Raw genomic sequence first — 24,827 nt, 5'->3', positions numbered from 1 at the left:
CCCAATATGAAGGCTAGAACTCCTACAACTGGATTTCAGAAAGTAGAACGCTACAAACCAAGAGTTAACTAACCCTAACCCTAGATACTATCTAGCTTGTGCCAGCTAGCAACCTCCCCTCATTTACAGTTTAATTTTACACTAGCAGCTAAATATCTGATACTAAACATAGCATATGATATTGCTAGCTTTCCGGCAGGACATGGAGCGATTAGATTCCTACATTGCAAGCCGGTTTAGCTTCGGATTCAAAATATACTCTGTACCCCTTCACATGATGTCATCTAGCTTGAGAATGAATAGGAATAGAATGGTTTGACGTACTTTTTAACTCGCATGCTAACATCAGTGCTGTTTCCAAATACAGGGTTAAAAGTTGACTTGCAGTATTTATTAGCGTAATGCATTCTGGGTAGAATTATGTAAGAATGCTGTTTTTTTGTTGTAACCATCTCGATCTTCTTCCTCAGGTATGCTGGTTCTGCTGGGGATCGACAAGCAGGTGCATCCATGAGGAAGGTAAACAATCCGTTCTTCCATCTTTTGACATTTTTTTCTCTCAAGCTACATTTCATTATGATCATCCAGTCGTACTTTATTTGGACTGATATTTATATTTGACTCGAAACACTGGAAATACGTCGTTCCAGCTAGCTCGGATTAAGCCACACAACAGAATATATGAATGAAGCCGGCGGTTTGAATTGATGTTTTATTATAATTAGCATGCTAATTAAATGGCGGGCTACGTTTACACGCAATCACGTTTACCAGATATTCAGTAGCTCAAAAGCTTATTTATCTAGCTTAACCCACCCTTACGATTACCTCATTTCAGTCCTGATGAGAGTCGGAGTGGATTTATATCATACATTGTGGAAATATTTTTAATACTTTACAATCTCAAAGTACTACAACTGATTTGACTTTTTTGATTCAACATGTCAGTCACAGCATTCTGTGTTTCGTTTAAACTGTTTGATTTTGTTCTACATTTTCCAAAACGATGAAGGTTGAGGGTCTGATGGTGTGTGTGTGTGTGTGTGTGTGTGTGTGTGTGTGTGTGTGTGTGTGTGTGTGTGTGTGTGTTTTCCCTCTAGTCACTGCATTATGCCTCCTTAAGGACCAAGACCAAGAAGAAAAGCAGAGGTGGGAAAGAAACATTACATTCCTGTTAGATGGTGTAATGATCCTATACGTGTGCTGTAACGAGTCTTCATGTGTGTGTTTGTGTGTGTGTGTGTGTGTAGGCTCTCAGAGTAACTCAAGCAGGAGGCGTATCGCCTGTAAAGATCTGGGCCATGGCGACTGTGAAGGCTGGCTGTGGAAGAAGAAGGATGCTTCGGGGTACTTCACCCAGAAATGGAAGAAATATTGGTTTGTCCTAAAGGACTCGGATCTCTACTGGTACACCAACCAGAACGTAAGAGGCACCTTCTGTTACATCAATTTCCATTTTCTATTTTAATCTTCATCGACATCTCCACTTTCACTTTCACCCTCACCTCAAACGTCACAGACATCTCAACTTTTACCTGCACCTTCAACTCCAGCACCATCTTCATCTCCACTTCACACTTTGCCTTCAGCGCTACCTCTGCCTCAACCTTCTCCTACAGCTCCACCTTCATCTACTGTATCTAGCTTCACCTCCATCACCACCCTCTTCTGCACTTTCATCTTCACCGAAATCTCCATTTTCACCCTCACCCTCACCTCCACGTCAACCTTTGCCTTAAGCTCCACCTCTGCCTTAACCTTCTCCTCCAGAACCACATTCATCACATTCACTTCCACATCAACCCACACCTCTACTTTTACCTTCACCTCCACATCAACCCACACCTTCATTTTTACCTTCACCTTCACATCAACCCACACCTTCACCTCCACCGCTACCCCTGCAGTTAGTCATTTCCTGGAGCCCCGAGCTGAGCTCTTATCTAAAAACATGACAATTCATGACTGTAGTGGTTTCTTCACGTGTTTAAACATGAACCTTCTCCATTCTCCTTTTCCCTTCACTCTTCCTCTCCAGGATGAGAAAGCAGAAGGTTTCATCAGTTTGCCTGAGTTCCGGATCGACAGAGCGATTGAGTGCAGGAGGAAACAGTAAGTTTTCTCCTCACCTTTACTCTCTACAGTTTTCTCAAAGCTCAGTGTTCAGTTCCTCTTACACCAGAGAGAAAATAGTGAAAAGAGTCGGTTCCTGTTCTTACTTACATTATAGCAGCTATTAACATCCTTCCCTCACCATCCTTTCTTTATTTCCTCTCATTCGTAAAAAACCTACAGCTTATGTTTCCGAGAAAAAAGTGTGTCCTGAAGATTTAGGAAAAGCAGCTGACCGTAAGAAAAGTGCTGAAACTGGAGACTCCTTCCATATACACGCTGAATAAACGTCTCCTTACAGAAAACGTCATTATTTAAACACGTTTGAATGAGCTGGTATTATAGCAACAATACTACACACAATATGGACAACGTATTTGGACTGCTGATGTTTACTGTCAGATGTGGTTCTTCTCCGAACTGTTGGAGGCACACGATTATATTGGATGTCTCTGGACGCTGTAGTAGCATTTGAACATAAAAACCTGTTCCAGCATGACAATACCCCTGTGCACAAAGCCAGCTCCATTAAGATCTGCTTTCCATAAGTTGGAAAGGTGTGGAAGATCTCCTGCTATAGAGCTCCAACACTATTAAGTGTGAATGACTGTGAACGCTGACTGCACCCCAGGCCTCCTCAGCTCAGCTACATCACACAAACAGATGTCTTGGTTGAAACTAGAGTTATTTAAAGCGTATTTATCTTACTGTTATCTTTTGTAACTAGGCCACTTATGCACTTCTGGTTAGATGCTAACTGCATTTCATTGGCTCTGTACATGTACATTGCACAATGACAATAAAATCTAATCTAATCTAATCTAGATTTATCAAAACTAGCAGCAATACAGTCAGAGCTGCTGGTATAGAGACTAATCACCACCTCTTGACCAATCATTTTAATGCTGTAATTTCCTCTTCACAGTGCCTTCAAGGCTTGCCATCCAAAAATCAAGAGCTTCTTTTTCGCCACTGATCACCTGGATGAGATGAACAGGTGAATCTATTGCTTCTTCACCTTCACTCTAATTCATTTAGGCTTTTTTTGTTGGCGAAGACAAACCTAGCTATCTCTGGTTTAGCATGGTGTAACCCACGTGACTAAATAATGATGTCACTTTTTTTTAATTGTCGCTCAGATGGATGAATCGTCTCGGCTTGGCTGCGATTGGCTACACTCCGGATGACCCGGTGCCCCGCCCAGATGAAGGTAGGAGGGGGAGGAGTTACAGCCTCGCATAGAAACAATAATCCTTCATTGTCTGTAACATGAGGTATTAGATCTTTTCATTTCGACTCAAGCGATTCCACAATGTACATTATTTAAACGAGAAAAAGGAAAATACTTTAATTGAGAAGCTGCAGTTTGTCTCCCCATAGTAGTTTATCATAGCAGGTGTGTGGAAACCCTTAGATACTTACCAACAACCGCCTGAAGCCCCGCCTCCTTCTTCCTGTCTCACATTAGTCATCTGCAGGCTTTCAATTTGACTCGAATTGTTTTCCTGTCTGAAAGATTTCCTGTCACTGTAAATGAAGAACGGTTCGTGTTCATTCATGTGCAAAGAAACCGACAATATATGCTCAACCTAGCTATTGTTAGCTGTGCCGTATTTATAACCCAAGCCCCGCCCCCTTCACACTTCATCACACACAGTAATCTAACAAAAGGTCAAAAGTGGAAAAAAATTCCACAGGTTTACAAGGAAGAGTCCGATCTCATATTTTACGATGATCAGGGATTAAATATGTTGTTTGCTTTCCTCGTGGTGCTACGACGGAGCACAGGCCAGGATGGAGTTGTTATCGATATCCTGAAACGCTGCCATATGTTTTACGTGGGATGAATCTAAATGTGACATGTGCGCTGTGCCTGTGTAGATTACTGGAGCGAGAGCGATCAGGAGGAGGCCGATGGATCCATGACGCTCAAACAGGAGTCGACGTACCACTGCAACCCTGCTGTGAGTTCTCCCTCTGTATCTCTCTCTCTCTCTCTCTCTCTCTCTCTCTCTCTCTCTCTCTCTCTCTCTCTCTCTCTCTCTCTCTGTGTGTCTATCTATCTCTCCATCTCTTTTACCTCTCTATCACACACAGGATTAAGTGTGGGTGTTTAATCAACCCCCCTGTCTGTTCTGATCAATACTTGCTGACCTTGTGTCATATTGGATTTTGCAGTCGTGTAAAAAATGTGTATTAAATTAACGTGTTTATTCAATAATTATTTCTATGGAAACGAAGCTGTATGTGAAGCTAACATCATCGCAAATTCAGCTTGGAACATCGTTCCTACAATACAACCATAAGCGCAATTCGTTTTCAGTCAGTCAAATGATTCCCAGCCATCCCGAGTACACAGTTTTCACTGTAAAGCTTTACTCATTCTTCAGACGTGGATTTTTCCGTTTACCAGCTTCGATTGTCCACAATCCTGGATTTGTTCTTTCTTCAAAGCATGTTCGGGTATGTTTGGGACAAGGGGCCTGTATGGCACCATGATGGGTTGGGTTATGGGATTAGGGTATTATGGCCTGAATTTTCTGAAAAAATTGAGCAATATTTGGTGTAGTTTTAAAAAACAAATCTTTAAGAAAATTCATGACCTTTTAGTGTGAAGCTCAAGTCACGTACAATTTACACAACTTCAGAGCTCTGAATTCAAATTCCAAGAATTCAAACTTTTTTGTTCTTTCGAAATGAAAAAAAAAATTGCCATTTAAAATCCAATAACTCTCACATTTCCAGAGAGCTCCAGTTCAGTGTACTAAGATTCTAGAATATTTAGAAGATTCTGAGTTTTGGGTCACAGGATCCGAGAATTTGGCAAAAATTCCACATTTTACATTGGAATTATAATGACTACATTTTAAAGGAGATTTAGGAGTTCGACATGTTTTAGTTTTTTTAAATTAGAAAATTTCTTTTTTAGTGCTTTCCTAAATATTTCAGAATTTAAAATAGAAAAATTCTACAATTCCCAGAAATTCTGTAAAATTCTAGGTTGAAACCCGAAGCAATCCTGAATGTTCAGTTGAAAGTATCTGTCAGGTGTTTTTTCCACCAATGCAAAGCCAAAGCCGTTTCACACGCTGAACTTATCTGAACTTTAATTCAATGGAATGAGCTCAAGGCTGTGAGAAAAGCCAGGCTGAGGCACAAAAAACCTCATAAGAACAAGCACAGGAGCAGCGTGTAGTGCTGATTGGCCAAAACTAGAGCTTGGTTTGGTCTCGTTGTGGTCAGAGGCATTGTGGTGTACAGTGTGTTGGGTACGATAATACAGCTGACTGCAGTGTAAGGTGCAGGTTAAACGCAGTATAAAGAGCCGGAGTGCAGTCACATCCCTGAGCTTGGAAAGGTGATGTAGAGTGATTTGAGGGTTTGGTAAGAAAGTGGAAACAGTGACTGTAACAGGATCTGCAGTGTAAACAAGGTGAAATTGAATTGTGTGGAGATTTGACAGCTCAGGTGGATTTCTAGACCCACAGAGTCACTTGAAGACGACTAAACATATTTGCATTTTTACCGGATTAAAACAACGCTTACTACGTACGTTTGTTTCGTATGATGAGCAAATTAACAAAGGAAAACCGCTGTGCGTGTTAGCATATACCCTGTCTAGTGCGGGGACTAATTTGGAGATTACGGGGGAGGGGCAGAAATAGGATACCGACCTCAGCAGTACAGAGGAGTTATTTACAGAAGCACTATTATCAGCAGTTTAGCTGTATTTAACTGCAGTTCTTGCTAACTGCTTATGGATTTCTGTATGGATTAATGGCGTTGATAGTTTATTGATTGTTGATTTATTTCACTCGGCTGTAGGTGGCAAGCTCATCCAGCGCGTTCGGCGAGCGCCATTTCTCCAGCGGCTCCACCTTTTCGCACTCGTCTGCCGAGGACTCGCACTCGTCCTGCCGCTCCACCCATCGTGAGCGCGAGCGCCGTTCGTGGCAGGACCTCATCGAGACCCCCGTGGGCTCGTCAGGGCTCCACTACCTCCAGACGGGCACCCCAGGGGACGGACATGTGACAATCTCACCCGAGAGGCTGCGGCAGGCCACGCTGCCCGCCAGACGTCGGCGCCCTCCGAGACACGAAGGGCCGTTCCCGCTGACAGACAATGAAGAGCCTCGGCCAAGTGGCCCCTCCCACAAACAGAGAAGTCAGAGCCTTCCGAGGCACCGCTCACACGGCACACTGTGTCCACGCACCCGGCTTCACGAAGAAGACGAAGAGGAAGACGAGGATGAGGATGAGGAGGAGGAAAGCGTATGTAAGGTCCGGCAACGGGTGTGTGACGCCCAGAAGCGTGTGTGTGAGGAACCGGACCCTCTGGAAGAGCTGTATCGCTCTCTGGAGCAAGCGAGCGTGTCCGCGTTCGGACACCAGAAGCCTTCCACACGGCAGGAGTTCCGGCGCTCGTTCGTCAAGCGCTGCAACGATCCAGCCACTAACGAGAAACTTCACCGCATCCGGGCACTCCGATCCACGCTGAAGGTACATACAGAAATTCCATGCCATTATGAAGCTGCTCTCAAAAACTGACCCTCCAGCAAACAAGGTTTGTATTTCTAAAGCTGCCATTCTGTTCTGTGTTTCTCAGGCTAAAGAAGGAGACCTGGCTGTGATTAGCCAGGTGCTGGATGACCCCTGCCTGAGCTCTCGCAAGTTCCATGAATGGAAGCAGAGGAACCAAGAGCTTTTCCTGGATATATGCGAGTTTAGCTCTGCCCCTCTGGAACTGCCCACCGAGCCTGCCGACCTTTCACCTCTGTCTCCGACACTGCTGATGCACACACACTCATTTATAGAGACGCATGTCTGAAACACACACCGAAACGCTCCAACCAACGCCTCCAGACTTTAAGAGGCTTCTTTGCAACTTACTCGAAGAACAAAATGACACACTTCGGGACAGAAGACGTGAAAATAAACTAAACACTGTGGCCCCGCCTCTTCCCTCTGATTGGGTATCTGACCTTTAACTGACAGCTGTCTGAGCCAGTGTAAGAGTACTGTTTTGGCAAAAAAACGTGTCCTGGACAAACCCACTGCTTTTTTTCTTCTTTCGTCGCATTTGTAAAGTGTGTATATCACTGCATACACACATCTTCTACACACCTTACATGAACAATTTAGACAGAAATCAAACGTACACAACGACCCCTTTACACTAGAAGTCGCCAGTCGCCTGAGTCGTGTCGAGTGTCTGAGGCGAATGTAGCTAACAAGCCTAACATAGCCTACCCTGTCTTCTGAAAAACATAGCTAGCTTACTTACTAAGGCTAACTCGCAACCTGGTTAAACGGCATCAGTCAGGAGATTCTGCTGAAGATAAAGCCTCCGGATAAGCATCTACCTTCCAAATATCCAGACTTTGCTAGACAGCATCCTAATCTAGATTAAACAGAATACTGTTTAGGCCACGCCTCCTTCCAGAGCATAGCTTGAACCTTCATGCTAGCTCTATGTTTTCAGGAACTGTTAGCTACATTAGCCTGTAAAGCAGCGACCTTCGGATACTTGGACTTGGTGTAAGTTGTGTGTATTTGATTTCTTTCGTCTGCTCGTTTCATCCAGGACCTGAAGACGCTTTTTTTTTTGTTTGTTTTTCATCCCTGTCTCTTTTCCGGCTGGAGATTTTAAACATTTTTCGTTGGATTGTTTTCCCGGGACTTGTTTGTTTATTTACTCGTTTTCACGTTTTCAGCTTCCCTCGGGACGCTGCAGGACGAGCGCTCATGTAGCCATGGGCAACGGGCTTCACTCTGTTACCAAGCAACACCGCCCTACTGTGTTAACTCTCAGAGCATGCAAGTGTGTGTGCGTGTGTGCGCAAATGTGTGAGTGTGTGTACATGAGAGAGACTTAGAGAAGACTGATGAGACTGATGCACTTCCTGTAGGAACGCCAGCCTACGAGGCGCCTGTAATCCAACATGGGTTCTGTAGAGTATTTAGAGCATAGCTAAACTCCTGCATGGTTTTAAACGTTATTCCCTACGCTGACTGAGCTGATGAAGAGCCTACAATGTATATAAGAGAATATCCTTTGCCTAGCTGAGCTGCATCCTCTGTTCAAAACTGTGAACTTTTCATTGTGAATGCAATCTTCTGGCACTGCAAAGACAGAAGCTTTTCATTTTTTTTCTTTAAAAAAGAAAAAAAAAAAAAACAGAACAAAAAAAAAAAAGGAACACAAAAGACTAAAGCTTTGATTCTCTGGTATCTTGACTGTTTTGCTTTGGGGGGTTTGGGGAGTTGGGGGGCAGCAGGTTATTACCTCTAATACTCTGGCTTACATTCAGGTTAGGGTCGTTATGTTTGGGTTCTTTCCCATTAATGTCCTTCGTCTAACTCGGGTGGTAGATTTATTTATTTTTTTGTAATTTAAAGGTACTATGTTTGGTTTTTTTTGATTATGGAACTCTGAGTTTCAAATCCATTGATTCTAGAATTGGCCAAAAATTATGATTTGAAGGTCCATGCATTGTACATTTTTTACTTCCAGAATTCGGAATTCAAAATCAAGGAATTCTATTAGTTTTATGTAACTCTGTTCCAGTGTGCTCTGATTCTAGGATTTAAAAAAAAATGGAACTGAAACATTTCAAGTCCAATGATTTTTAACAATTTCTTTTTTTTATTTGACATAAAAATTCATATGTGCAGGACATATTAGTGCAAAAGTCAAGGTCAGGTGAGGTTCAATTTTAGACAACTTGAAAACTCAATTCAAACTCAAATTCAAATTCAAACTGAATTCAAACTCCACAAATGTTTTTTTTTATTCTGGGGGATGAAAATCTATTTTATTTAATTTTATTTTTTAATCAAAGAATTTGGTGCTCAAATTCCAGCAACTCTCTCATTTCCAGATATTTCCAGTTCAGTGTTCTACAATTCTAGAATATTAAGGAAATTCTGGAATTCTGAAAAAGTTCCCAAAATGTTACTTTTTAGGAAATTTGGGAGCTCAAAATATTGTAGTTTCTTTTAATAAAAAAAAAATTCACGCAGTTTTAATTGTTTTCCTAAAAACCCCAGAAATGTTTTGTTCATAATCCATAATTTTGTTCCAAAATTCCCACAAAATTCTGTAACTCGGAGTTGAAAGCTGAAGCTTTACTGGAGATTCCGTTGAATTTATTTTGTGTTAAGTGTTCTTTTTCCACCAACACAGAGCCTAAGCTGTTCGTCATGGTACTCGTCGTCATGGTAACGTCATGCTATAGTCACGCTATACGGTCCAGATTTAAACGAATCTCATATAATCTGGATTCCAGCTGAGGTGCACAACATATGTAGAAATACAATCCGGCATCTAAATCCATACTTTTTACCAAATGTTTTGCCTTTTTGTTTGTAAATGCAAGTAATTTTTTTTGGGCAGGGGGGGAAGGGGGGGGGGGGTTGGGGGTGAAACGCTCTTCATTTAAACTTATGCAAAAATCTATATTTCCAGTTCGCTGATTGTCGCTTGTGATTGGTTGATGCTCCGTCTCACTGTTGGTGGAAAAATACTGCCGATCTGGATTTCAGTACTGTACTTAACACGCCTGTACTGACTTTCTTTTCTAAATGTTTTTTTGTTTGTTTTTTGTGCAGTCCATGTTATCTGAGTTACTCGCTAATTAGCCAACTTACTAACTACATGTACAGAAATGCTAAATATTAAAGTCACTTTATTGCTCTGATTATATTTAACTGACTGGGGTTTACCTTTTACATTCAGTAAATCCTGCACATGGAAAGCAGTCAGGAAGTCAATCAGAGTGTGTCAAGAACAGTACTGAATCAGGACTCGTGTGTGTGTGTGTGTGTGTGTGTGTGTGTGTATGTGTGTGTGTCCGAGCTTTGCCTAAATGTGTATCTCTTTTTTGTTTGTTTGTTTGTTTAAATCCTGTATGTTGAGTTGATCTGAGAAAGTCAATTCCCCACGTCTCCACCTCGAGTCCACGTCGGTCAGCTGTCGTCAGTGCGCCGGCGTGCGAACAGAGGGGCCGGGAGACGCACCCGAGTCGAGTCGAGTCGAATGTAATTATTTTAGCAGTGTAAATTGTACAGACTGTTGAAAAACTAAAACACACACACATGCACACGCACAAACACACGCACATACTGTACACACTTCCGGTTTTTTTTATGTTTCTGTGATGTAGAATATCCTCCTGATATAAACTCCACTGTGGACTGAATTTATTGCATCTCCAGCATCATGTGTAAGATTTCAGATCTTGCGTGTGTTTGTGTGTGTGAGTGTGTTAGTGATTGACCGTACTCCTGGGCTTCACTGTGGTTTAGGGCACTTCTTTCCCGCCCTGCTCTCTGCCCTGCTGAGTGAAGTGGAAGTTGCACTGAGACTTCTCCATCCAAAAGCGCTGCTCTTTTCTTTCTGCACTCCAGAAATCTCCTGGTGTCACTCCAGTGTCACTGCAGGCTCAGCCCTCCTTTTTTCCTATATACACACATATATAAAAATAAATATTTATATATATATATATAAATATATATATATATATATATATATATATATATATATATATATATATATATATAAAATAAAGATTGTAAAATGCAAAAAAATTAATAAACGAAGATCTCTGCACTTACGAGGCCGTGTTGTGATTCGTGTGCTTTTGACCTCATTCGGCACACATACTTCAGCACACATAGTTTTATAGTTTTGTCCCTCTTGGATTCCCAGTTTCATTTTTAGTTCTTTTGGTTCTTACACATTGTTATTAGTTCCAGCTGTTCTTTCTACAGACTTTTTAACCTGCTGATGTTTCAACACTTTCACAGACTTTTTCAGCACCCAGCTCTTTACTGACCTCAGCTGGAGACAATGGGAATTTCTACACCAAACTCCCATGCACACTGCACCATAGAGATTGTAGCTTTACTGTATTCCATATATCTCTAAAATATCTCTACATTTCCAAATAATTTTAACAGTAAACCTGGACACAATTAAATTAATTTTGGGCTCTCTAAAGATTAAACTCTTCAGTTTTAGGAACACTAATGTTCATTGTAATCACATGTGCATGCTAATATCCATTAATCAAGAGTAAATCATCAGGTGCATTAATGGCACAGCTGATTCTACAAAAAGATGAAAACCTGAACAGAAATGTGTAAATACCATTTACAAGCAAAAATGCTTCCTCTTCTAACAGAGCGCCATTACTTTAGCCCTATTTATACAACTAGATTATTATACAGCTAGCTATCGTATAAAATAGCAGTGTGTGTTACAGGTGTGTGTGTGTGTGTGTGTGTGTGTGTGTGTGTGTGTGTGTGTGTGTGTGTGTGTGTATATATATAAACACACCACGTATCTACATTTCAGCATCATTCATATGTACAGTCCTACTTATACACTTATTAATACATCATCACCCCCTAGTGGATACGTTATGAACTACAACAATTGTTTCACCCCTGACCATCACACCACAAGCCAGATGTGATTCTTCCTCAAACTGTTCCCACAAAGTTGGAGGCAAACAATTATATAGGACGTCTTTGGATCAGGTCATCACGTTTTCCCATTACTTGAACTTGGGGAACCAAACCTGTTCCAGCATGAAAATGTGCCTGTGCACAAAGTCAGCTCCATGATGATCTGCTTTTCTTGGGTTGGAGAACACAATCAGCAGCTCCAATCCTGTTAAACACCATTGGGATAAATGTGAACGCTGACTGCACCCCCAAGGCCTCCTCACCTCACCTACATCAGTACCTGACTTTACTGATGTCCTTCTGGCTGAAGGAATCTCCACAAATATCTAGTGGAACATCTTCCTTAATTTCAGGTGAAAGAAGTTTAATAGATCAGGGATCCCCAATCACTGGGATGAGTACCGGTACCGGTCCGTGGATCATTTGGTACCAGGCCGCATAACAAGCATAATTACATTTTGTTGTGTTTTTTCTTTTTTTTTTTGTATCTTATTTGCATTTGATTGAATTTTGCGGTCTATATTTTCATCATCAGTTCCATTTTCCCCCTGATTTTTCCTACACACAGATAAATAAAGCTCCCACTGTTTCTGCATTATTGTGAGTTGAGTGACATTTTCATTATTCAGGTAATAATTAAAAGAATAATAAAATCCTATAATATGTTTAACAGTAATATAAAATGCACCTCATTGTGCGTAACCACCAAACAAATGATATAAATGATATTATTATAAGGCATTTTGTCTCTAATCCCTATGCCAGAATCTCCTCTCAGATCTCTTCACAGACCTGCCCCTGATTTCTGCTTCGCGTTTTCTGCCCCCGGATTCACCCCAACGGGCTTCCGTACACACGCACAGGCGGCATGGTGGCGAAGGTGAGATCTGGGACTGAAGAAAACTTTCTGTTTAGAGTTTAAAAAAAATACCAGCAACAAATTAATTAATTAGAAATGAACAGGTGATAAAAAATAATAAAGGAAATTTTACACGTGTGTTTAAATAAACGCGTGTTGTTTTTATTAAAAATACGTGAAACGTGAAGTTCTTAAAGCGGCGCATTTCAGTGTTTTAGTTTCCATTTAGTGGTTTTGATTTTTTTGCACTTGAATCTTTATTAAAGTTCATTAACAGGAAATAAATTATGTTCCAAATATGACGTAATAATGCAAATTATAATTTATAAATAATTATTTAAATTTTAGTTGTTTTATTGGTATTATAAAGAATTAGAGGTAAAAAACAAAAAAAAACAATTTTGAATAAGTTTATAAATTTAATTTAGATTTTAATATGCAGTTTTTGGACTTAATTATTTTCTAATTAAATAATTTCGCAATGATTATTATCACAAGAAAAAAAAAATTAAGAAATAATACATTATTTACATTCAACTTTTTGTTTATTAGTATTGTATAAATTAAGAGAATGTATTTTTTATTTCAATTTATATTTTAATATTTATTCTTTGGACTTGGATATATTAAGTGGGGTTTTTTTTTGTTATTATAATAATGTGCTAATTATTATTATAGAAATAAAAAAAAGAATTAATTATTCACTTTTTTACGCTTTTTTTTGTTCTATAAATTAAGAGCTAAGAGAATATATTTGTAGATTCATTTGTTATTTTTTATTAATAACATTTTATTTTCTTTGGTAATTATTTTTATGATAAAAATAAATAAATAATGACTCACATTTGAATGTTTTATTGTTTATTGTAAAAGATCTAAACAATGTATTTGCAAATTAAATTTATATTGTTTTTTATAGTTATTCGTTGGACTTTAAATTATTCTTACTAAAAAATTGTTCTTTTAATTTATTATATATTTTTATATAGCAATTAATAATTTCCTTTTGTTTTACTTTGTTTGAATGCGTTTTTTTTATTATTATTTATTTAAAGACGTTTCTATTCACACGCTCTGACATGAGCCGAAGAAAGTTTGTACCCCTCTGCTGTCAGCTTTGTTTCCTTTCATTTAGAAGAATAACATGATTTTATAAAATTAGACTCATAACTCAAAGCTGTGTGTGTGTGTGTGTGTGTGTGTGTGTGTGTGTGTGTGTGTGTGTGTGTGTGTGTGGTAATCCTGAGGTGGTGAAGTTGGCAGCGGTACCCACTGCTCTGGGTCTGGCCTCGTTCCGAGTTTACGCAATGAAGAAGGAAAAGACGGACGGTCAGATTCCACCACGGGAAGTAAGAAACACACACACACACACACACACACACGCACACACACACGCACACACACGTCCTCTTAATGTTCTGTGTTTAATTGTGTATCCACAGTAATGTGATATCGCAGGTTCTCTGTATTTATTAAAAGTTATTTTTCTGTAGTTGTCTATCTACAGTGCAGATCCTCCAGAGCTGCGATGTGTGGAGGAGAAACCAGGACACCTGCAGACCAGGCTGGGGCAGATGAGAGTGGGACTTCAGCCTTATGTCAAGGTCGTGCAGGTGAACACAAAGGCAGTCGTCTGGTTTATAAAGACGCTGTGGCTGAGGGACGTCTACACAAATCACACTTTCGTTTCCAATCTTCTCCTAAAAGCTGCTGATTCACACCGAAAACCTTCACATCCCTGTGCTGCGAATAAACAAACCGCTTTGAACCCGCGTCATTTCCGCCTGCCGTTTATTTACTTTCCGTCTCTTCGAAACGTCGCTGCTGAGACGAAAACTGCGTCATCGGGTTTTTTTCACGCGCTGCGATGCCAAAACACCGTTTTTAAATATATCCACTTTGGAGAATGTTTTCAAAAAGCTCCATTTTCATCGACTGAAAACTCCGTCACCGTGTGGACAGAAGGTTAAAACGTCATGGATTCGGAGCTTCTTTCCTGAGATGCCTCCTGGACACAGGTTCTTCTGCAGAATGTATGAAGTGATGAAATTATATAAGGACTTTGATCGGTTTGTAATCATGAGTATTATGGGATGTCTGAACACGTTTATTTTTCAATCGCTGTTTTCTGGTTAAATGTTTCTTGTTTATGTCTACGCTTCTTTTTTTATTTAGAATACGTGTACTTCAGTCAAAGTTGGTGCCGTTTCCTTATACCAGGCTGGAGAAGGTGAGTATTCGTGAGTACTGAGTGTATTCAGTGTATTGCAGTATTAATTATAAAGTCAACAATGTGCACTATTGTTTATTTTCTTTTACTCCTTCTCACGTGTGTATTTTATTTCATGTTAGTATTGTGTACACCTTCAGTGACCAACATCTGACTTGCATCAAGAAATGCATAAGAAATCAAAGTACTGCAGCGTAACTGCACAAATGGCAGTAAACTTGAAACTTTTTCTACAAGAAAATGGGTTTTGATTTCAGACACATATCATTTCCTGAGGGACCCGAACCCCGGTTTCCTGCCCAGAGTTGGTGTGATCACTGTGTCTGGACTGGCTGGTCTCCTCTTAGCACGCAAGGGTCAGGCCTATCACTGCAGGAACACAGGACTCTATAGAACTCATTAAAACCTTTATATTGCACACACGCACACGCGCACACACACCAAGCACGTTTTTAAATGGATGGCAGTCAACTTCTGAACTTCTTGAAAATGCTCTGACTCTTCAACCCCATGCCATCATCATCATACGTGTGTGTTTTCAGGGTCCAGGTTGAAGAGAATCGTTCTTTCTCTGGGGTTGATGACGGCTGGTGCTGCTGTTTGCTACCCCATGCATACTGTTGGAGTTCTGAAGGTAATGTAGGTCCGTTATCACCACACAGTCAGTATTCTGAACCCGGCCCTGTGTTCATTCTGGTACTGGTACTTCGTCTGTTTCTGTAGATGACGGGTAAAAAAGTGTATGCTGCCAGCTCATTGGTTGCCTCTGCGTTCAAACCCAAAGAGAAGAGCGTTGTTCCTGATGCATGTCTGAAGGTATCTGACATGTACATATGCATAAAAACGTGCATGGGCATGAGCGGGGTTCATAACTAGACTAGAAATGTTCTCTTCTCTCAATGTAGCATCCATCAGAAGAGGCTGTAATTAAGGTTGACCACCAGCTTGATGGACTACTAGAAAAGGTTCCCTCGTTTCCAGAGGCGGAATCTGGAATCTGGGTTTCACCAACTACAGATGCTATCGTTGTTGTGCCAAAGGCATCCTCAGCTACAGATGTTATTGCAGATGATGTTGCCCCTGCATCAGAGGGTTCTTCAACTAGTTCTGCAGCTGTGGGTATTCCCCAGGTAGAGGTTTCAGTTGTTGATCGTACTGTTGGGACAGACTTTGTTCTAGAGGATCTTATTCCATCAGGTGGAACGATTACACCTGCAGAGACAGCTGAGGATCCAAAGAATTTAACAGATTTCAAAGTTTCCCCAGCAGAAGAAGCTCCTGTGGATATTGCTCCAGATATAACTCCAGCTGAGGCTGTGGTAGTTGTCCAGGATCACCTTGCAGAAATTTCTCCTGCTGTAGGCAATACATCCGATATCATGGAAGTTAAACAAGTTATTGAACGTTTGCCTGAATATGCAGTGCCATTAGATAAAGCTGCTCCCCTTGATCCTGAGAAAACTACACCTTCTCCCCTTTCTCCTGAGGAAACTACACCTTCTCCACTTGCTCCTGAGAAAACTACACCTTCTTCCCTTGCTTCTGAGGAAACTACACCTTCTCCATTTGCTCCTGAGGAAACTACACCTTCTTCTCTTGATCCCGAAGCAGGAACATCTCCTCCCCTTGCTGCAGAGAAAACTACATCATCTCCCCTTGATCCCGAAGAAGCTACAACTCCTCCACTTGCTCCTGAGAAAACTACGTCATCTCTTGATCCTGAGAAAACTACACCTTCTTCCCTTGCTCGTAAAGAAACTACAGCTCCCCCTGCTGTAGAAGTGGCTACATCACAAGCTAAAGGTATTTTTCTCCCCAACAAGTAGGTGTAACTTATCATGCAAACCAGATCACAAAGAGGTTCTGGAATGCTAGTACTGATTTGTTGGTGGGGAAACCCAGAGGTTCTTAATGGTTATACCCGTCTTCTAGCTTTGTACCTCTCTTTCTAATACGTCTTTTTGTTTTTTTTTCACGTCACTATGGCAGGAAAGACCCGGTTTGTTCCCGACCCATCTTTACTGGACCACGGACAGGCTCATCCTGAAGATGCTGACTTGTACAGCACCAGGGGAAAAAACTAACGATGCAGTAAATAAGTTTGAGAATTGAACAGTGGATGGAGAGAAAGAAGGAGTTCTGGTTTAAGATGTACCTCAAGTATTCACAAAAACACACCAGGAATAAGAAGAGTTACTACAGAAATGACTCAGTTACACAGACAAACAAACAAACTGTTCTTTAATGCAAAAAAAACACACAATAACTCGTTTCCACACTGCTGATGAGAATATCACACATATCTCAATCATTACATAGAAATCGAGCCATTGCTGTTTAATATGATGAACACCTCGTTTTATAGAACAAAACTTTGATCTTCTCAAAACAATCACCACACACAATTTGGCTTTTACTTCCTGTACTGTAGGAAATGATGTGCTGTCTGTGCAATAGAACATAAAACCAGAAAAAGAATCCTGTGTTGTTATTTTGTTTTGTTTTAACTGAAAATCCAACCGAGTAGTTAAGTAAGAAATAAAAATAAATAATAAATTTGGTTTGTCGTACCGAGACGTTATAGAATGACTTGATTAGTGCTCTGGAGATCCAGAATGGCAGGACATTCGAACATTCGTTAACTTTTTATTGCACAGTGTTCCTTCGTGAAAATAAGCATTCTCATTTTTCTACTCGAAATAATGATTAAACTACACTACTTTTTCGAACAAAAACAGTAACAGTGTAACAGTGCAAATGCTAAACAACGCCGGTATGCCAACGTGTGTATTTGTGTTAGACGGGAGCGATGATCTCGGCTGTCCTGTACACTTTAGTGCAGACGATCTCGACCCGGTTCTCGGCCAGCAGACACACGTCCAACAAACACACCACGCGCTCGTCCTCCAGAGCCGAGGCAGAGCTCAGGAAGGTTTCTGCAGGAAGGAGAGACAAAAAGTCCAAATCTACTGTGTTTGGATTTCGTGTCACGGATACGGAGTGTATGTACAAGACGCACTCGCACCTGGTGAGAAGTTGACCTGACTGAAGATATGACCTGTGGAAAGGCAGGACGTCAGCGTGTCGGCGTGGAGACTGTAGGACGTCCCGACCGCTCGTGGATCCTCGGGGCAATAGACGGGGAGGAAGAGCGAGTCGACGGCTGCTTCCTGATTCAACCCTGAGAGGAAGAACAGTTCGTAGTTGTGCTAGAGTGATCTATTTATAGTAACACTTAGTAATGAAGGGGTGTGTCTCGTACCCAGTATTGTGAGTGTGAGGTATCCTGTGAAGTTAACAGGAGTGTGTATATCTGAGGTAGCCTCTGATTGATGATCTGGGCTCCACTTTGCAGGACTAAGGTTGAGCCTGTGTAGGACGACGTCTCGGTCGTCAAATCTGAATTTTTCCGGAACGCTCTCCCGATCCAGAGAGGCACAGCGCACGTGATCCTTTACGCTTTGCTTAAGTATCGCCCACATGCTGCTTTCCCATGAGGCAATGGGCCGAGCAGAAGAGGTGTCAGGGGTGCTTCGTGGTGTCTCGGTAATGTCTGGGAAACAAATCAGGAATAATTACAGGTACAAAAAAAACTAGCGAATAAGCCGTTGCTATAGAAACGATGAGGCACTGTTCTAGAACAGGAATCGACACCGATCCAGAATGTTACTCTGAACCAGTACCTGTGGGTCGAGGTGACGGACCGGAAAGAGCTTCACTGCCTTCTTCATCAGGCCGTCTTCTGCTCTCCTCATCCTCAGTGAGATCCACTGGGTTTAGTAACCTGAGGGGCGGAAAGCAGGAAGTGATCATCATGACAGGAAGTCAGAAAAATGTCCACAAGTGTAGTATATTCGTTAATACCTCTCTAACTGCTGCTTCGCTCGGGTCCAGTAACGCTTCTGCGTAGCACTGAAAAATACGTATATAATGTGAAAATGATATTGTCTTCATACAAACTTGTATGGAATAAATATCAATTACAGGAATTTCGTCTAAAATTTGGGCCCAAAAACCTAAATGATAAATGTTTTTTGGCATAAACAAATCAAATCTTTATAGAGCTGGAATTGTGCACAGGGGTTCTGTCATGCTGGAACAGATTTGGGTTTCCTACTTGCTTTCTACAGCATCCAAAAACCCCCTATAAAATTGTGTGAAAAACATTTGGTCATACAGTGTAAGAATATATACACTAAACAAAAATAAACGCTCACTGAACAACTCTCCGGCGCTTTGGAGGATTTTTGTCGTCGCTCTGCGAAGAAGCCGAGGACGTCTCACTCTGTTGTTGAGTGCGTGTGCGCAAGGAAGAGGTGGAGGCTCTGGCCACGCCCCCTGAGTCATGTGCCACCTATTAACAAAACAACAAAAAAATACACTGTGAGCTTGTGATGTATTTTAGCATTAAATGCATTCGGTGTGTGAGCGTTAGCTACAGGCCTGTTGTTCATTCGGATATGTGGTATGTGGAGCCCCAGGTGGCCACCGGTGGTATTGCACGGCAGTGATGTGGCCCTGTACCGCCACTCTCCGGTGTTCTCGATACTGCAGATTCTCGAGCTCCTTCTGAAGGTCTCCTAAGGCCATTAATGATGATGATGCTCCATCAGCTACACACACACACACACACGCACACACACACAGTTTATACTGCAGCCATTTTGGACACACACATTTGGTATCATCCTACACAAAATGGTACAGCGAGAGACTGCACATGGCATATTCTTACTCGCTCCGCTGGTGTTCGGTGTGAAGACGGGAGGAGGAGGGGGGTAACAGTACCGCCCCCCGACTGCGGTCTTCCTCATTACTACCCTGTCTTTTTGAGTCTTTGTCCACTGGATGAAGGCTTTGACCTTCGGATCAGACAGGTACGGCTGCTTCTTGTGACAGCCTGAGCGTGCGCACACACACACACACACACACACACACACACACACACGTGTCTTTTACTCCATTTAGCTTGTCCGCTATGCTGCAGAGGTCATTCTGCACACGGCTCACCTGTGCTGAAGAGCTGAGTCTCTGTGCTGCTGGTCAGGTAAAAAGCAGAACCCGAACCCGTCTCCCGACACACACGCATGTGGGTACACACGAGATAAGCCACTGTGGAGGAGGATGGAAAAAAACAATGAAAATTGAAGCAGCCTAATGTAGTGTTATTACAACAATCATACAGTGTTAGTGTTTTACAGTGTTATTACAGCATTAGAATATTAATAATTAAATCCACAGTGTGTTACAGTGTGTAATTCCACTTCATAATTAGTGTTATAACAGTGTTATAACAGGAGGGTGAGTGTGAGGTAAACTCACTGGGAAAGATTCTGTTAAAGATCTCAGGCTGGGAGGAGGCAAAAATCTCCAGGATAAAGGGAGCGTCTGAGGTTCCATCCACAACGTGAACCCAGCGGTACATCCAGAACTTCTCCGGGACTGTAACACACACACACACACACACAGCCCTACCTCTCTGCACATGTCCACTCTCGGTGTGTAGGAGGGCTGTGTGATGTGTCCAATCAAAACTCGTACCTGTTTTTCCCCTGTTCCTGATTCGCTCCACACGGCTGACATATGTGACCAGGCCAATGATGTCGCACGCCTGGTTACTGGCCAGACTCTCAACTTCACATCTGAAAGAAGGAACCGAGAGAATGTTATAAACACTACATAAAGGGGAAGTGATTCCTGATATAACTAACAAAGCATTGCACTTTAAATACATAAAATATACATGTACAAAGCTGTAAACAGCCTGAAGTTGTGTGTGTGTGTGTGTGTGTGTGTGTGTGTGTGTGTGTGTGTGTGTGTGTGTGTGTGTGTGTGTGTGTGTATGTATGTGTACCTGGTAGAGAAATTGTAGGTGACCTCGGGTAAGTTCCACTGCGGCTGAACGCTTTTAGGAGGAATCACAGTGATGATGGCTGACGGACTTCGTGGGTTCAAACAGATCTCTTGTGTAGAGGAAAACACACACACACACACACACACACACACACACACACACACACACACACACACACACCTCCAGTCAGTATTTCAGATTATTTTTAGTTGTAACATCGGTGATGTGAGAGTTTTGATGTGACAGCAGTATCAGGTGTTCAGTGCTGTGCTGCACCTGTATATTAGTGTCTGTGTGGTGTGTGTGGTGTGTGAAGGTCAGAAGGTGCTCAGTACCTGTGGATCTGTAAAAAGTGAGCGACAGCGTGCTGAGCTGAGGTCTGGAGCGATTCTGGTAGCTGCGTTTCAGTTTATAGTCCTGCAGGTAAAGAACCGAACCCACGAGCAGCCTCTGGTACCACTCTGGACAAAGCTCATTCCACAGGACCAGGGACATGACGCCAGTCTGATCAGCCACCTCCAAATACGCCTGCAGCACACAAACACACGGTGCCTCCAATTAACTTCTTTAAAATCACCTTACAGTGTAAACTTTTAACCCTGATTTATTTGCCCCAGTCACAGATGTTGCCCCCACACCTGGAATGGGAAGGCGATGTTTTGTCCCGGTTTTCCGTAGAACCTTAAACGAGATCTGTGCAGAACTCGGACCAGCAGAGGATACGGCCGTTTGGACATGACCAAGAACGCCTCCAAATCTCCCAGAAAAGCAATCTTAGATACTGCAGAGAAAGAGTGAGAGGGAGAGGGAGAGAGAGAGAGAGAGAGGGAGAGAGAGAGAGAGAGAGAGAGAGAGAGAGAGAGAGATAAATAGATAAACGGCGAGACAGATAATATAGGGACAGAAATAAAGAACAATAAGTAGAGAAAACAAACAGACATACACAAGGAGGGAGAGAGACAGATACAGAGAAAACAGAGAAAGAAGGACAGGGAAAAAAGAAAGACAGAGTAAAAGATAGAGAGAGACAGAGAGAAAGAGAAAAAGGTTGGCAGACCAACAGATAAAGTGTGAGACAGATAGAAGCAGAGAGACAGAGACAAGGAGAGACAGAGAGACTAAGAGAGATAGAAAGAGAGACAGAATGAACGTAAGTGAATTAGACAGTAAGACGGACAGACAGAGAGACAGAATGAGAGAGAGAGAATCAGAGAGATAGAAAGAGACAAACTGACAGACAGAGAGACAGTAAGTGAATTAGACAGTGAGACAGACAAAGAGACAGACGGAGAGACAGTAAGTAAGACAGACAGTGAGACAGACAGAGAGACAGACAGAGAGAGAGAGACGGAGAGACAGTAAGTGAATTAGACAGTGAGACAGACAGTGAGACAGACAGAGACAGTGAGACAGACAGAGAGAGACAGTAAGTTAATTAGACAGTGAGACAGACAGAGAGACAGACAGAGAGAGACGGAGAGACGGTAAGTGAATTAGACAGTGAGACAGACAGAGAGACAGACGGAGAGACAGTAAGTGAGACAGACAGTGAGACAGACAGAGAGACAGACAGAGAGAGAGAGACGGAGAGACAGTAAGTGAATTAGACAGTGAGACAGACAGTAAGACAGACAGAGACAGTGAGACAGACAGAGAGAGACAGTAAGTGAATTAGACAGTGAGACAGACAGAGAGACAGAGAGAGACGGAGAGACAGTAAGTGAATTAGACAGTGAGACAGACAGAGAGACAGACAGAGAGAGACAGTAAGTGAATAAGACAGTGAGACAGACAGAGAGACAGACAGAGGGACAGCAGGTGAGGTGTGATGCTGCTGGATCTCCTCACCGTCTATCGGCACATCTGCAGGAGGAGTGTATGGAAGCCACACAGTTCCGTGCGGGTCCTCGGTGTTCCACAGAGATAAATAATGTCTCCTGTTGTGCCGCAGAGGAACATCGGTGTCGGCCAGCGCAGAAGAACCGACAGCCTCGTGCGTCCACCAGCGAATCGCGTCCGGGTCTTTGATCGCACCGAGGATATCGTACGCGGAGAAAGGATCGAACCTCGCCTGCTCCACGCGCACACAACTCCTCCCGAGCCGCGTCTCGTCGTATACCAGGGACAGGTGCTCGAGCAGAGCGGCCGAGCCGCACCGGAGCGTGTTCACCTGCGCCGCGCGGGTCAGTCGCCGCGCAAGGGCACACTTCACGCGCCATCGGCCGTCGGTGAGCGTCACGTCGTAGTCGTAGTCGCAGCTTTCGCCGGAGTCGGAGGCGCACGCGCCGGCCAGGTAACGGTCGAGCGCGAGCACGGCGACGCGCAGCGGCGGGAAGGGTTTGAAGTGGAGCGTCCTGGAGGATCTGAGCTGCTCCAACACGGACAGAAACGCAGACTCGGACGGCTTCTGGTTCGCCATCAGCCCGAAAACTTACTAACAGTAAACTGAAATATTAGCTGACACGATTCTCTCGGGCTAGCGGCTAATTCTATCACTTTCCTTATTAAACTCACCTTTTCTTACATTTTACTCGATAAAACAAAACAACACGCCTTTAATTATCGCTTATCAACCCATTAAATTAAACATTAAACCAGTTTCCGTACTGGAATTTCTTAATTTTTTTAATTTTTTAATGCGTGCAAGAAAAATAAACTTCGCGCGAGTTCTGTCTCTTCTTCGTGGATGAAATGTAGCGCAGTGGGCGGGGCTAAAGCGCCTCCTTCTGGCACCTACAGGAAGTGAGATGAAAATAGAAGTAATGTAAATGATTATTCATTTTTTTCTACTTTATAATGTATGCGTAGATGTTTTGTTGTTGTTTTCATATTCAATTGGGGTTATTTTTATTTATTATAATATATTTTTATATTACTTTGCAGAGAGTAGAGTTGGTGAAGGTGGATGGGTTGAAAACCCTGGAGTTGAGAAGTGAAGAAAAAAGGGCAGGCAGGGTGATAGCAGGAGGGATCAGGGATAAAAGAGTGATAGCAGGAGGGATCAGGGATAAAAGAGTGATAGCAGGAGGGATCAGGGATAAAAGAGTGATAGCAGGAGGGATCAGGGATAAAAGAGTGATAGCAGGAGGGATCAGGGATAAAAGAGTGATAGCAGGAGGGATCAGGGATAAAAGAGTGATAGCAGGAGGGATCAGGGATAAAAGAGTGATAGCAGGAGGGATCAGGGATAAAAGAGTGATAGCAGGAGGAATCAGGGATAAAAGAGTAATAGCAGGAGGGATCAGGGATAAAAGGGGGTGTGCAGAGGAGGGACATGGGGTATATCAGTGGGAGAATGCTGAGGATGGAGACACCAGGTAGGAGGAAAAGAGGAAGACCAAGGAGGAGGTTTATGGATGTGGTGAGTGAAGACATGCAGGTAGTTGGTGTGAAAGAGGCAGATGTAGAGGACAGGGGGGTATGGAGACGGATGATCCGCTGTGAAGACCCCTAACGGAAGCAGACAAAAGGAAAAGATATATATAATATATAATATATTTATTGGTGTGTTATGAAGCAGGTTCTGCAGCTCTGTGTTTTTTTCTGAACCAAGTTTAATAAATAATACATTATTTTTAATAAGATTTTTTTATTTACAATTTTTAAGAAGGTAAAAAATAATTTAAACATCATCATCAGTAGATTATATAATATGAAAATAGGCATCATAATAATAATAATAATAATAATAATAATAATAATGACAATATTTTAAGGTGTGAAATGGTAATAATTACTCTGATAACAAAAATACCTGTTGTTGTTTTTTTTTATTCAAATAAATGTATTTAACAAAATAAACAACTATATATATATATAGTTAACAACGAGATTTTTACACTTTACTTTCCAACCTGAATCTAAATTCTCCCATAAAGACAGAAGATCCAGGAGTCTGCAGCTCTCTGAAACAGATGCCTCTTTATAAAAGTGTTTGTTTCATTCGTCTATCCGTTTGCGAATCTTGCGTGTGAGCTCACAGTAGCATGATTTAGCATGTGTAATAAAGTCAAGGTTGGAAGGGAAAATCCTGTTGCTTTCTGACTTTTCACATGTTATGATTGCTTCCTTGATTATAATGAAAGAAATGGCAGCTGGAGAATTTGCCTCACATTAGCGATGATTAGCATACGTTCCTCTTTTCCTCATAACATTTCACAGAACTGAAGCATGCGGTATACATGTGGTAGTTTGGCACAGAGAAATCGGTGTCCAAATACATCTGCTGAAGGGAAGTTCAGGCTGGTTTGTGTATTAGCACATTTATTTAACGCTTTTTCATTTCACTAGCAAACTAAAGA

General features: G+C 42.0%; 3 protein-coding genes across 4 annotated transcripts in view; 2 read left to right on the top strand and 1 right to left on the bottom strand.

Annotated features, from left to right (window-relative positions):
- Window positions 1-10,598, top strand: part of LOC310720390 (connector enhancer of kinase suppressor of ras 2) — a 35,690-nt gene extending 25,092 nt beyond the window's left edge. The window contains exons 15-23 of the mRNA XM_083530919.1: window positions 471-519; window positions 1,101-1,149; window positions 1,251-1,423; window positions 2,039-2,112; window positions 3,038-3,109; window positions 3,252-3,322; window positions 3,994-4,076; window positions 5,938-6,612; window positions 6,719-10,598. Coding sequence (XP_083387045.1) covers window positions 471-519; window positions 1,101-1,149; window positions 1,251-1,423; window positions 2,039-2,112; window positions 3,038-3,109; window positions 3,252-3,322; window positions 3,994-4,076; window positions 5,938-6,612; window positions 6,719-6,940 — 1,468 coding nt within the window. The 3' untranslated portion in view covers window positions 6,941-10,598. The remainder of the gene's footprint in view (window positions 1-470; window positions 520-1,100; window positions 1,150-1,250; window positions 1,424-2,038; window positions 2,113-3,037; window positions 3,110-3,251; window positions 3,323-3,993; window positions 4,077-5,937; window positions 6,613-6,718) is intronic.
- A 1,784-nt stretch (window positions 10,599-12,382) lies between these two features.
- On the top strand, window positions 12,383-17,242 carry apool (apolipoprotein O-like). The gene is made up of 9 exons (XM_083530961.1): window positions 12,383-12,463; window positions 13,690-13,791; window positions 13,936-14,055; window positions 14,618-14,672; window positions 14,930-15,028; window positions 15,215-15,306; window positions 15,396-15,488; window positions 15,578-16,475; window positions 16,662-17,242. The coding sequence occupies exons 1-9, from the start codon at window positions 12,452-12,454 to the stop codon at window positions 16,754-16,756; spliced, it is 1,566 nt and encodes a 521-aa protein (XP_083387087.1). The 5' UTR covers window positions 12,383-12,451; the 3' UTR covers window positions 16,757-17,242.
- Window positions 16,897-23,260, bottom strand: radx (RPA1 related single stranded DNA binding protein). Of its 2 annotated transcripts, XM_083530931.1 has the most exons (15): window positions 22,375-23,260; window positions 21,165-21,307; window positions 20,862-21,054; window positions 20,527-20,635; window positions 20,214-20,314; window positions 19,995-20,114; window positions 19,683-19,784; window positions 19,408-19,572; window positions 19,116-19,285; window positions 18,890-19,026; window positions 18,537-18,584; window positions 18,356-18,456; window positions 17,935-18,225; window positions 17,698-17,853; window positions 16,897-17,608 (listed from the first exon to the last, which is right to left on the bottom strand). In XM_083530931.1, exons 1-15 carry the CDS (start codon window positions 22,943-22,945, stop codon window positions 17,469-17,471), a joined length of 2,547 nt encoding a protein of 848 aa, XP_083387057.1. In that variant the 5' UTR covers window positions 22,946-23,260; the 3' UTR covers window positions 16,897-17,468. The 2 variants fall into 2 exon arrangements, with proteins under 2 accessions (XP_083387057.1, XP_083387058.1); XM_083530932.1 differs by lacking the exon at window positions 18,537-18,584.
- Between the last annotated feature and the right edge of the window lie 1,567 nt (window positions 23,261-24,827).

The sequence above is a fragment of the Silurus aristotelis genome (genome assembly GCF_946808225.1).
Source record: "Silurus aristotelis genome assembly, chromosome: 26".
Classification (NCBI taxonomy): domain Eukaryota; kingdom Metazoa; phylum Chordata; class Actinopteri; order Siluriformes; family Siluridae; genus Silurus; species Silurus aristotelis.
Note: the sequence above shows the minus strand (reverse complement) of the source record. Positions and strands in the feature narration are given on the sequence as shown.